The 13011-nt window shown below is 32.5% G+C and overlaps 1 protein-coding gene across 2 annotated transcripts; it reads left to right on the top strand.

The window, feature by feature from the left end:
* The first annotated feature begins 1697 nt into the window (after nucleotides 1-1697).
* LOC114258280 (putative LRR receptor-like serine/threonine-protein kinase At1g56140) lies at nucleotides 1698-11924 on the top strand. 2 transcript variants are annotated; one of them, XM_028198196.2, is made up of 8 exons: nucleotides 1964-2091; nucleotides 2485-2514; nucleotides 4159-4350; nucleotides 4431-4561; nucleotides 5110-5323; nucleotides 6505-6736; nucleotides 11106-11256; nucleotides 11381-11924. In XM_028198196.2, exons 3-8 carry the CDS (start codon nucleotides 4209-4211, stop codon nucleotides 11702-11704), a joined length of 1194 nt encoding a protein of 397 aa, XP_028053997.2. In that variant the 5' UTR covers nucleotides 1964-2091; nucleotides 2485-2514; nucleotides 4159-4208; the 3' UTR covers nucleotides 11705-11924. The 2 variants fall into 2 exon arrangements, with proteins under 2 accessions (XP_028053996.2, XP_028053997.2); XM_028198195.2 differs by lacking the exon at nucleotides 2485-2514 and having other exon boundaries at nucleotides 1698-2091.
* Nucleotides 11925-13011: the final 1087 nt, after the last annotated feature.

The following is a 13011-nucleotide window of genomic DNA, read 5'->3' on the forward strand; positions in this document are numbered from 1 at the left end:
AATAAATAAAAATTGAATAAGTACTACATTAACAATGAGGCAAAGCCAGCCCTGCGTGATTCTTTTTTGATAAGATTAACCCTAAAATCTTTCTTTGTAGCATTTGAAAAAAAAAATAAAAAAAAATAAATGATTAGAATCTCATAATGTTCTATAATTTATTTGATTTGGTATTAGGAAAAAATTTATGATTAAATTTACCAATTTTTCATTTAGGTTGTATACAATTATTCAAAAGTGAACATTATGTAATAAAAGCGCTGGCATGAATCAATTTAAAATGTTAAAATGCTTAATTGAACGGAAATTTAGTCTATAGACATAATTGATTTAAAAAAATTGGCATAATTTACTCTATTTATATTGGAAATGGAAATTTTGTTATCACTCTTCCAACGAGTCATACTCGTCATTCAGTACCTTACAAACTTGTGTTGGTTCTATTTTTTTTTTTAACCAAAAAAAAAAAACAATAATTTTGTTTTGATATTAGAAAGAAATTAATCAAATTATTGTCATACTGATATCTCTTATAATTGTCAATGACAATTTTAAACTTTGAATTATTATGGTATTAAATTTTATCATTCAAAATTGGAAAAGAAAAATTAGTTGCAAGACAAGATGATCTTACTTTCCTAAAATCTTACAAGCGAGTAGTTAGTGTTGTGATAGAAGCATTCTTCACAATCCAACTACATTCCTGCAAGACCTAAAAAGAGTACAATCATTTGCAATCAAGTCTATTTCAAGCCAATTAATTGAAATAAAAAAATAAAAATAAAAAAAATAAAAAAATAAGTTGTTAACATTAAATATATTAAAAAAGAAAGAAACAAGATTAAGGGTATATTTAGCTAAAAAACAAAAATTGTTAACATTAAATATATTAAAAAAGAAAGAAAAAGGATCGAAGGTATATTTAACTTTTGTTGTGAACCTTAAAAAATAAAAAAATAAAAAAAAAAGTTGTTAACATTAAATATATTAAAAAAGAAAGAAAGAAGATTGGAAGTATATTTAGCTTTTGTTGTGAACCTTAAAAAAAAAAAAAAAGTTAGTTGTGAACCTGAAAAAATAAATAAATAAATAAAAGAAAAAATATTGAATGTATATTTAGTTTTGATTGTGAATCTTAAAATAAAATAAAAAAAATTGATTGTGAACCTGAAAAAATAAATAAATAAATAAAAGAAAAAATGTTGAATGTATTTTTAGTTTTGGTTGTGAATCTTATAAAAAAAAAAATTTGTTATGAACCTGAAAAAATAAATAAAAAAAAAAGATTAAATATATATTTAGTTTTGGTTGTGAATAAAAAAAAAACAAAAACAAGAACATATGAAAAAATTAGTGGTATTCATCCCAACCCATCACCTGTAGATATTTAAACCCAATGAATTAGAAAAAAATGAGAAAATCCATGTATTTGGGTGTGGGTTTGGGTTAGGTCACCATGAATACCCACAAGATAACTTATCCATTGCCATCCTGGGTGGCAGGGTGGGGAGGGGAGGGGTTGGGTGGCGGTCGGGCTGGTGGAAGAGATGGTGGGAGCGGGAGAGAGACGGCTATATATATATATATATATATAATTGATTGTCATATTATTAAGTTTGAAAAATGGGTTTAATTTTGGACTTCAATAGCTATGCTCATATATATATATATACATATATTATAATTTTACTTTATATATTTTGAGAATGGAGAAGGATTTGCCTATGGAGGTCCTCCATTTTTTTTATATGGTTCCAAAAGAAGCTGTGATTTTCGATGATAGCAAGAATGATTTGTCGTCTACTAAGACGTTTTTGGATCTTCTTCCTTGTTTCTATCGTTCAGTTTTCCCTAGAAGGTATTAAAAAGATGCTTCCAGTTGTCCGAAATTCCATTACTTCGATCATTTCCAGGTTGTTAATACATATACATTCACCCTCTCGCTTTGGAACCTTCAATCAAGGTTACCAAAAGCTAGGAAGACAAGGTAAGGGGTAGAAGAAGAAGAAGAAAAAATAAAGGAGATGCATTGTTTAGCATTAGAAGCTACTCATTGACCACCTCCAAGCTACTCAAGTGGGAAACACCAAGGTTAGATTGCTAAATTTCATTGCTTTTTCTCACATGCTTTAAATTTTATTGCATCCTGCAGCTTGGCGGCTCTCTTACTACACATACAATTGGTCATTCTCTTAATTAAGAGCTCTTTTCTCTAAATTTAAAATGTTCAAATTTTCATGCTCTTTTTACTGCATAAGATGTGATGCTGCATTCTTCTTATTTCTACAAATGGATTTTTCTTCCTTTCTTAAAGCCACAGTTAATTGATGGACCATAGGGGAAGAGAGCTAGTTGATGGACTTTATTCTGCATGTAATTCTCTATGTATGTTTGCATATGTATCTATGTGTTGATGATGCAACTGTACTTTGAATGCTAACTATGAGTTGATTAATCACTATTTTCATTTATCAATCTCATCAGGTATGAAATTGGGATTTTTCTTTACATGAGGTAAGCATTGTTGTAAATCATCAAATCACATATGTTCTATTATAAAAGGGGTCCATCAAAGCAGAAAAAACAAATGGGAAAATTTGTGGCAGACAGATAGATGCACATGGGAATAGTTATTTGGTGATTTTCGAATACGGGTCACATGGTGTTCCAAGAGTGCCGTACTCAATGTGATTAGTTCAGTAATTAAAGAGCACACAAAATTTCTCACCCTCAAAAGTTTAGTTTTCAAAATCATGGCTACAAATTATGTTGGATTAGCAGTTATTAGGATGCTACTATACCAGCAAGAAAAAGAAAATAGTTGAAGGAGATCCTTTTGTAATGCATTGATACAATACCCCATTTTACCATGGTCTTATGTACAAGAGACCCATTCCATCCTATTCTAATTTTTTTAAGGCTTAGCAAGTCTCCTATGACGAGTTCATAAACCTTGTCCTCCAATCATATTGGAGAAGCTTTTAGTTTCTAAATCACCTCAAACTGTTAAGTCACCAATTGTCCTAAAACTTAAGTTGTTTGGAAATGGGCCCAACAATGTATATCAAGCTATCCAACATAAACTACAAAGGAAGAGCGAAGAAATGAAAGGATGGAAAGTAAAAATTAAAAGGTACTGAGATTTTGGAAGATATAACTACAACTTTAACAAATTAAATTTGGTGAATGCTGGAATTGGAAGTAATTTGGACTTCCACACTAAACAAATTAATTTGACCATGGAAGCACCTTTGAGACCCCTGGCACTTATTGCTATGATTCGTTGTGTATCAGTTTGTCCATGTTGCCCCCATCACTGTAACAGAGAAAATATTTCTCTTTCACCATTTTTCTTATAAATATTATATTTGGTGAATGCTGGAATTGGAAGTAATTTGGGCTTCCACACTAAACAAATTAATTTGACCATGGAAGCACCTTTGAGACCCCTGGCACTTATCGCTATGATTCGTTGTGTATCAGTTCATTCATGTTGCCACCATCACTGTAGCAGAGAAAATCTTTCTCTTTCACCATTTTTCTTATACATATTATTCTGTCTGGCTATCTTATTGTTATGATTGCCAAGCTCGTTGTTTTCATGTTGCTTCAGTTACTCATCTGGATAATTTCAGTAATAGTTTAGTGCATAATTTCTGAGAGTCACACTTGGAGTTTCTATCATTAGATCGGTCTCATATCTACTCTAATGTATGGCCTAGTAGCCAAAGCTTCTATTTTTTTTTTATTTTTTTTAGGGGGCGTGGGACTCACTTTAGGCTATATTGGTAGACTAAGTCAAAATAAGTGAAATAACAAAAAGCTAAGTGTGCATTTGATATGCCATGAAAATCAAAGTTGCTTCATTTTATCATATAGTACTTGTAATTGATGCATCTTTGTGAATGTGAAGTGTAGACAAGCAAAAATAACAGTCATCTTATCTATTGATGATGAACAATTGATACAATGGAAAAATCTAGAATTGGTCCTATACAAACTTGTACCAAAAAAAGGGGAGAAAACTATACATACATATTCTTTAATTTCCCTGTTCTGCATTACTAACAAGTAACTTTAATATTGCAAACATGTCTTTATCAAAAAAATTCTTTTGAGAGCCTTAACCTAAGTTATTTTTTTCCTTTTTTTTTTCAGTGATTGCTCCATCACCTGCAATTACTCTTGGAATTCAGAACTCTCCTTCTATGCAGCATTCAGCGGCATTATTCTTTTTCCTTGGAGGGCTAGTTGTGCTTCTAATATTGCTGATTCTCGTATTTATCTTCTGGAAAATTATCAAACCAGAAAAGCTGAAAAAGTCTGTAGGATGTACTAAAGGGCAGCAGGGTAAAAGTTTTGCTGATGTGTGAGAACTAAGGGAAGCATTGATGAGCATCATGATTAAAACTTTTGTTATTTTGTTGCAGGTTCAACTGATTTCTTTAGTGGAAATCTTCGAACCATAAGCTATTTTGCCTTCCACAAATTAAAGAAGGCAACTAAAAATTTTCACCACTGTAATCTTCTTGGAAGAGGTGGTTTTGGTCCTGTCTATCGGGTATTACTGCTTCTAATGAAAACTCTGTCTGGGAATTTCTATTTCTATTTTGTATAATCAGGAAAAGTCCTAAAGATAGTGGCAAAACTCTTTGACGACCTCTACCTATGTATGTGAAGCGTCAAAATGGAATATTGGAACTAACAATGAATGGGTCGAACAACATTTATCTACAATTATGAGATGCAGGGGATGGGCTAAAATGTTGACTGTGGTAGAGGGATGGGATTTAAGGCAAAAAGAAACTTGATTTAAGGTAGAAAGAACCTTACTATAAGAAACGAATTAGAAACGTAAGAGCTAAGAAGAAAATTTGTTGTGTTCTTAAATTTTAGGAAGACCAAGGACCTCTTAAGCCTATATGTAGGTTGGTTTTGATTAATGTCTTAGTGTAGATGTTGCAAAAAAATTGTTTATATGTGCTGGCCTCCTTTTGTGCGTATTGCACCACCAAATATTCACCACTGACAGATTAAGTCTTCAGAAGGGATCTAATTTCTTTTTATTATGTCAATCATTATATTAATTAATATGTTGCCTCTTTGTAGGGAAAACTAGAAGATGGAAGGTTGGTCGCTGTGAAAAAACTATCCCTTGACCAATCCCAGCAGGGAGAATCAGAATTCCTTGCAGAGGTGAGGATGATCACAAGCATACAACATAAGAACCTGGTTCGCCTTATTGGATGTTGCTCAGATGGAGCTCAGCGGCTACTTGTCTATGAGTACATGAAGAATAGGAGTTTGGACCTCATACTATATGGTATCACCTATATTTGACTCTGTATGCATACTCTAGTCCTTTTGTTCAGAAAAGAATCTCCTCCTGATTTGTTTTTATTTAATTAATCAGCATTTAATTACGTATGCTCTACAAAGTCCTATAGATGCAATGATAAGGAAGAGTGATATGATTACTATGAATGGGAATGGGAATGTTAGGGGGAGAAGTAGACCTAAACTGACATGGGATGCAAATTTTGGGACACAAGGCGTAGTTTGGTTCGGTTTGGTTAGCCTCTAATTACATGATAGAAGTTATTTGAAGCTTCCAAAAGCTAAAATCACTGGGCCTGTTTGGTATAGCTTCTTGTAAGTTGAAAGTAGATAATCAAAAAATAGAAGCCAAACACACCCCTCCCCAACTTCCAGATAATTAGTTTTTTGAGCTTATTTATTTCTGCATGATAAGCTGTAAGTAGAAGTTACACCAACCAGTCTAACACAAACTCCCCAAATAATAAATAATAATAATAAAAGAAGCTATAAACAGCTCATATAAGCTACACCAAATATCCCCACTATCCTTCTTGGGATTGTAGCTAGGTCTACATTGTAAGATCTCCAAAAAAGAGGGCAAGAAAAAACAATTATTGGATTTTGTCATCTTCAGTAAACTAACTTGACTACTCGCACATTCATCCCATACCATACCCTTGACTATCCTTTTCTGTGACGGAAATTGATTTTATATTTTTATTTTTCCTTTTTTGCTGTGCACGCCGCTTGATGAAGGAACCTTTAAAAGGAAGGAGTCTTCTAAAACTTTTAATGATTTTAATTTAGGTGTGTGCTACTACAATACAATGATAGTCATTTACTTTTTTATTGATTTATAGTATAATATGTGATGAACGAGGCATGCCCAACCTATTTGCAAAGCTAATCGCCCAACATAAAAGATGATGGAATCGACCTTTGTTTTGGAAATGTATAGGTTCTTTTATTTTTTTTATTTTTTATTCCCTAAAATGTATGGGTCTTTATGCTATAGAAATTAACAACTGATTCATGCTGCAAACACTTTTTTCCAGAGCTCTGTCTGAGCTCTACTTTTGCTTGACACCATATGCAGCTCAATTGCAAACTAAACAGAATTTTAATTGATAAGTTTTATAATGACCAGGGTTACTGTGTACTTTTTTAATTTGTCTTCTGGCACAGGAAAGAGTGATCAGTTCCTGAACTGGGAAACCCGCTTCCAAATAATTCTTGGTATTGCTCGAGGATTGCAATATCTGCATGAGGATTCACACCTCAGAATCGTTCACAGAGATATCAAAGCTAGCAACATTCTTCTAGATGATAAATTTCAACCGAAGATTGGAGATTTTGGCCTGGCCAGGTTCTTTCCTGAAGACCAGGTTTACTTGAGCACTAATTTTGCTGGGACATTGTAAGTCTATTTCCGATTATAATTTCCCAAGAACATTGCAATCATATTATAATTGCTAAAGACCATTAAGGCCATTGGGATGGCATTTGGGAGTAAGGATTTTTAGGCAAGCAACTAAAATAAAAAGGAACAAAAATGGTTTTAGTATGCAGTTTTAGGGTACCTATTGAGTAGAACTGCCAAAAAAAAAGTAACAATAATAATAAAATAAAGGAAAACTTACATGTAGGTCCTAATAGATAGACTTATTGTCCAATAGGTCATATGATAATTAATGGCATTTTTCATCAAACACTATTAAAAAACGTCACTAATTATTAAGTTTCAGTGACAGTTTAAAAATTGTCACAAAAAATGTCACTAATTATAAGTTTTAACAGCAGTTTAAAAAAAATAGTCAAAAAAAATGTTACTAATTTTCAACTTTCAGCGACAGTTTGAAAAATTTGTCACAGAAAAATGTCACTAATTGTAAGTTTTAGGGACAATTTATAAAAGTCGTGACAGAAAAAAGTTACTAATTGTCAATTTTTAGCGATATAGGCCAAAAATCGTCACAAAAAATTATTTTTAGCGACGATTTTACTAGAACTTATTTTCAATAGAACTTGATGGGAATTAAGTCCAAATATTAGGACATATTGGTAGTTTACCCTAAAATAAAGGTAGTCTTTTGATACAAAATGGAAAGAGAACAAATATAGCCTTGGTAATGGCTTGTTAACCAAATTATGTTGTTTTTTTATCATAAAAACTAAGGGCTATTGGAACTTAATTTCACAAACTACGTGGAAGTGTGTTTACTAAAATTTTTTTGATGAAAATGCTTTTAGCAAACACAATTTCAACTGTTTTGGACTGAATGAAGTAATAATATCGCATGAATAAAATAATGTATAATTGTAGTTAGAAAGCTCTAATAGTAAGAAAGCTTTCAGTGCAAAAAAAGAAAGTGTCATAAACTGGCTTTTAGTTAAGAACTAAGAAGCATGGGCACTTTCATGAAGGAGTGTCATGTCGGGCACAACACTTCGTGGAAATTACTAAAAGCATGTTTGACACTTCTTTAAAGTGTCTTAGTTACAATTTTAAATTCATAATATCGGACAGTTGACAAACACTCTCAGCCACTTCGGCCACACTTCTGCAACCCTCCAAACTAAATTTTTAACCTGTTCAAGGTGTATCGTGTCCTGTGTTTTTGGAAAATTATCGTGTCGACATGTCCATGAACTTTAGGAAAGTAAAAGTGTCTTTTCTAAACACATACATTAGAAAATAAAAGTGTGTTTTCTAAACACATATATTAGAAAACCCCATTCCCTGCCTTTTTGGTGCAACCAACAATCCCAAGCACACAACTCACAATTCAGAACACCTTTTTGTGTTCAATTCTCTCCCTCAAGTCTGTATACCAAGGGCACAGTGTGTGCCCAGTTTTGCAGCCAACAAGCATCAAATGGACAAAATTGCTTCTCAAATTGGACCCAGGGCATACACCACACAATCTGGACTACCTTTTCCTAGTCTGTTTTCTCACTCAATTCTATATACCTAAGAAGCACAGACACTTCTAAGAAGGTGACATATCCATGTCGTGTCCGTGTCGGACACCAACACTCTTAGGACACGTGTTCAACACTCTTCAAAACGTGTCCTATTTTTTAAATTTTTTTAAAGACCCGGACATTCTTTGGACAATTGGAGGACACACGTGTCAATCGCATAAACACACGTGTCTATCGATTGGACACATGTGAAACTAATTATAAGTTTAAACAAAACAACTTTAGATACAATAATAAAATAAAAACCATATAAATTTATAGAAATTAGTATCATATTGCATTTTTTATTATCTTTGAATGATATATTCATATATATAACATATAATAAATATATAAAATTAGATATTTCATGCGTGTCTCCGTGTGTCGTGTCCTTCATTTTTTGAAAATTAACGTGTCGGCATGTCCGTGTCGTATCCATGTCATGTCACGTGTCCGTGTCCATACTTCTTAGCTGTATACTCAAGGACATGATGTCTATTTGGCTTTACAGCCAATGGCCATCAAATAGACAAAATTGCCCCTCAAATTGAACACATGGCATACTTACAAAAGGTCAGTTTACAAGTTGTATCTTTGCACGCAACTCACAATTCAGACCATCTTTTCTTGTTGCGTATTCTCCCTCAAATCCTAAACTCAAGGGCACAGTACGTGCCGGTTTTTGGCCAATGGTCGTCAAATGGACAAAACTGCCCCTCAAACTGGACATATGGCCTTTTTACAATATTAGTTTACAAATCATATCTATGCACACAACGACCATTTCCCATATGCACACAACTCATAGTCGTTCTTTTCTTCTACTAAAATTAATTAATCATTTAATTTGCATCCTAGAAATTTCTCAAACTAAATTTTGGATGTGTCACTATTTTATTATATGAATAATCTAATTAAATTATTATTAGGAGATATAAATTTATAGTTGAATTTATTAATTAATATATTTAATTGTTTAGTTAGACATTAACGCTAAAATAGAGATGCAAGGGAGAATAAGAAGGTAGAGGAGACAAAAACAAATTTAATATTTTAGTTGAGAAAAACGTGTTTGAATAGAAGTGGAAGGAGAGAGGGAGACTCATTGATGAAGAATTCTACTTTTAGTATGCATATTTCTATTATGACTTAATTTAAATAAGGAACTTAATTGGATCACAAAGAAGAGAATACAGTGGTCCAACTTTTATTGCCCTTGTGATGTAATCATGTACCATTTTAAAAATATAAGATCATTGAGAGTGTCATGTAGGCTCTAAGTAGGAGAGTAAAAGTTTGGGCAAACTATACCATTTTGTTTTTGTTTTTATTTTTTGTTTTGCTCTTCAGTGAATTATGAACTTTAACAGTATAATTTTTTGAAGTTCCATATGCCTTGTATTTACCTTAGAAATCCACTTGTGCCATTTTGCTTCTTTCTGCCCCAGTTCGTTCTTCTTAGGCACATAAACAGAAGACAAGATATAAATATGAGAATGAGAAACAACATTGGAACCGAAAGCATAGGTATCTAGTGCATGAGTACATACCTTCACAAAGAACATGAGGGAGATTAGAGTCATTAGCAGCAAGAGTAACAGGTAAATAATTGGGATTATTGCTTTTGTCTGAAGGAAAGACATTCATTTGTTTTTTCCCTTACACCTCCTACTATTGACATACAAATATTGCTAGGTTCATAGTCTCCTGTGCTAAAATTCTTCCTGTAGTTCGAATTGTAGCATGAACCGAGGGAGCAAAAATTGCAGTTACCTTTCATCATTCCTTCCAAACTCAAGAAATCAACCATAGATTCTAAGATTTGTTTGGTTTGAGTATTTATTGAGGGAAAGGAAAAGGAAAGGGGGAACAAATGATGAGGATAAATAAGTGAGAGAAGTTAAATTCTTTGCTTTTGATTGGTTAGGCTAAGAAAATGAATTGGTACTATTAAAAAAAAAATAAAAAATTGTTTTTTGTTTGGTTACTCATCAAAAAATGCACAGTATGAGTAATTTCATTTCCCTTTTGTTTTCATTTCTTTCAACAAATCCTAAATTCAAACATATCATATTATGTACAGCCCCTTTTTTTGTGGATTTGAAAGTATGAAATCATATGGTTTCTAGAACTTGGGATGATCTTACTTCTGTAGTGATCATGATCAATACACACACAGAACACCACCAAAGGTCTAATGAGGGTGTATAACATCAAAGTGGAAGATGTTCAAGGGTGCTTTAAAGTAGGACAAATAAGGGAGAGAACAGGAGGGAACTGAGCAAATATGGAATGAGAGAGCTACCTACCCTTACTAGGATTTGTTCCCCTAAATAATGATGGAACTAATGTTATTGCCTTTGCACTTCTTTATTTTCTTTCTTTCTTTCTTTCTTTTTAATGCTTTTCCTTGTGCTGGAGCATAGGCATTAGCTAAGCTTGTTTTATTAAATAGATAATAACTGATCCTTTATAAGAGTTTCCATAAATGCTGGCATCATTGTTTAATCTACAAATCTTAATCATTGTGGAGTGGAAACTTGCATCATTTTACGTGCATATCTCAAATTTTTAATCATGCATTATCCATCAAAATTTCCAATTCCTTATTTGAAGCTGTATAGTTGGGTTACTGGGAGGGTGGATCTGGATTTGTTTGCTTTTTTGGATTATTTAGATGATTTGATTTGTTAGGTGGTTTCTCCCCTTCTTGGGGCTCCTTTTTTATATTTTTTAGCATCTTCTTGATGCTGTCAGTAATAAATTTTACTTACCAAAAAAAATGATGCGGCCTTTAATCATTTACTTCTTTTTTCCAGGGGCTATACAGCACCTGAATATGCCATTAGAGGAGAATTGTCTGAAAAAGCTGACATATATAGCTTTGGAGTTCTGGTGCTAGAGATTATTAGTTGTCGAAAAAACACTGATCTTAACTTACCATCAGAAATGCAATACCTCCCCGAATATGTAGGGTCATTACCTTGCCATTTCTACAATTATTGTATCTGTATTTTATTGGTATTTATTAGTTGATTGATTATGTTGTAATATATGTATATATATATTTGAATTATTTTTATTTTCTTGTTAGGCATGGAAGCTCTATGAGAGGTCATCTGTGATTGATCTAGTAGATCCAAAAATGCGAGAAGATGGTTTTGTGGAGAAGGATGTTTTGCGAGCAATCCATGCTGCCTTCTTATGCCTTCAGCCTCATGCAAACCTAAGACCGCCTATGTCAGAGATTGTAGCTATTTTAACACGCAAAGGTGAAATGATTAGAACACCAATGAAACCAGCCTTCACGGATCGTCGGAGGAGGAAGGATGAGAAACTTTCTTGGGATACTATATCAGAGGCTTTCCCTTCCCCACTAAAGAGTGATTCCCCTTCCTTGCCTCAATCTTCACACTAATTAAGGATGGTTTCATATCATATTATATAAATCTTTCTATACAAAACCATGAATTCGATACACTGTTCCTTTGTTGCATTTTTTGTAAAATTTTGTAAAATAGTTTCAGTTTGGTGTTTTTTAATTTTATATTCCAACATTTTTACTGAGACATGGAAACATGTACCGGTATCAGTTGCAGGATGGTTAATAGTTCAGTAGCTGCAGCCTTGTGAGATCATACGTTTGTTAAGTCAATACTTTATGGGTTTTTGTTTTTTTGAATTACTACTTTGTTAGAGAAATTTATACAGGAAGACTGGAGGAGTAATGCTTCTTCAATGATGTTGACATTACAACGTCTCATCGGGATTTTCTTTCATTGTTTACAATGAATGATGATGCAATCTGTTGCTATCATCATAATGTTTATTAGGCCTGTTTTGTGCACTTTTTTGGAAGTTAAAAATTGTTAATTAGAAAGTAAAAATTAAAAACATATTTTCTCAGCTTCTCAATGTTTAGGTTTTTAAAATTTATCTAAGTTATTTTAACTTCATAAGTTACAAACAATTATGCGAAATAACACAAACTTCTCACTACCAAATGGTTTTTAGAAAACATTTTTTGGGAAATGCTATTCAAGGGACGGACAGAAGATAATTTGACAGTGAACATACATATATAATCTTTAATTTTTTGTGATGACCTAGTGAAATGTAATATCAATCCCTTCTCTCTCGTGTCTCTATTTTTGAAAAGGGAGATGGGCTTATTGGCCATGGTGGAGAATGCGATGATAATAATTGTTGGTGGAAGGTTGATTTTGGATGACCCCGATTGACGAGCTCATGTGGATAATTTACAGAATAATGTTATTTATGTATAAAAATTATATTTTTATGGACAAAATATTTTCGAAATTAAGGACTAAATCATATATAGAGTAAATCATAATGCGATAAGGTGGTGTTTATCTTTAATAAACTTTAGCTTATTTTTTTAATGATTTTTTTTTTAAAGATTTTTATTATATTTTGTTATTTTTAGTTTTCAAGATTATCTAGTCTAAACAGAGCTGAAAAATAAAATTAAATTAAATTAACAGTAAGCCCCAAAATAATAATAAAAAACTAAAGCCAATAGCTAATCATAACTAGAGCATGGCAACTCCATAATAAAGAGTAGTTTAAATTCGTTTATATCTCCTCTACTATGGTAGTGATCTGCATAATATAATATTTTGGATATTTTTAATTGAGTTTGCCTCCTCTTCAGTACGCAATCAGATTGGAGGTTATTATTGGCTCATGGTAAAGCCTTGTTCC

This window comes from Camellia sinensis, chromosome 10 (genome assembly GCF_055761805.1).
Source record: "Camellia sinensis isolate YWXY chromosome 10, ASM5576180v1, whole genome shotgun sequence".
NCBI classification, from domain to species: domain Eukaryota; kingdom Viridiplantae; phylum Streptophyta; class Magnoliopsida; order Ericales; family Theaceae; genus Camellia; species Camellia sinensis.

Bases quoted from the DNA above. Each gene is read 5' to 3' on its own strand.
- LOC114258280 (XM_028198195.2), top strand. From the start codon at position 4,209: ATGCAGCATTCAGCGGCATTATTCTTTTTCCTTGGAGGGCTAGTTGTG. The intron at 4,351-4,430 runs GTAAAAGTTTTG...ATTTTGTTGCAG, and splicing joins ATGTACTAAAGGGCAGCAGG to GTTCAACTGATTTCTTTAGT. The intron at 6,737-11,105 runs GTAAGTCTATTT...TCTTTTTTCCAG, and splicing joins ACTAATTTTGCTGGGACATT to GGGCTATACAGCACCTGAAT.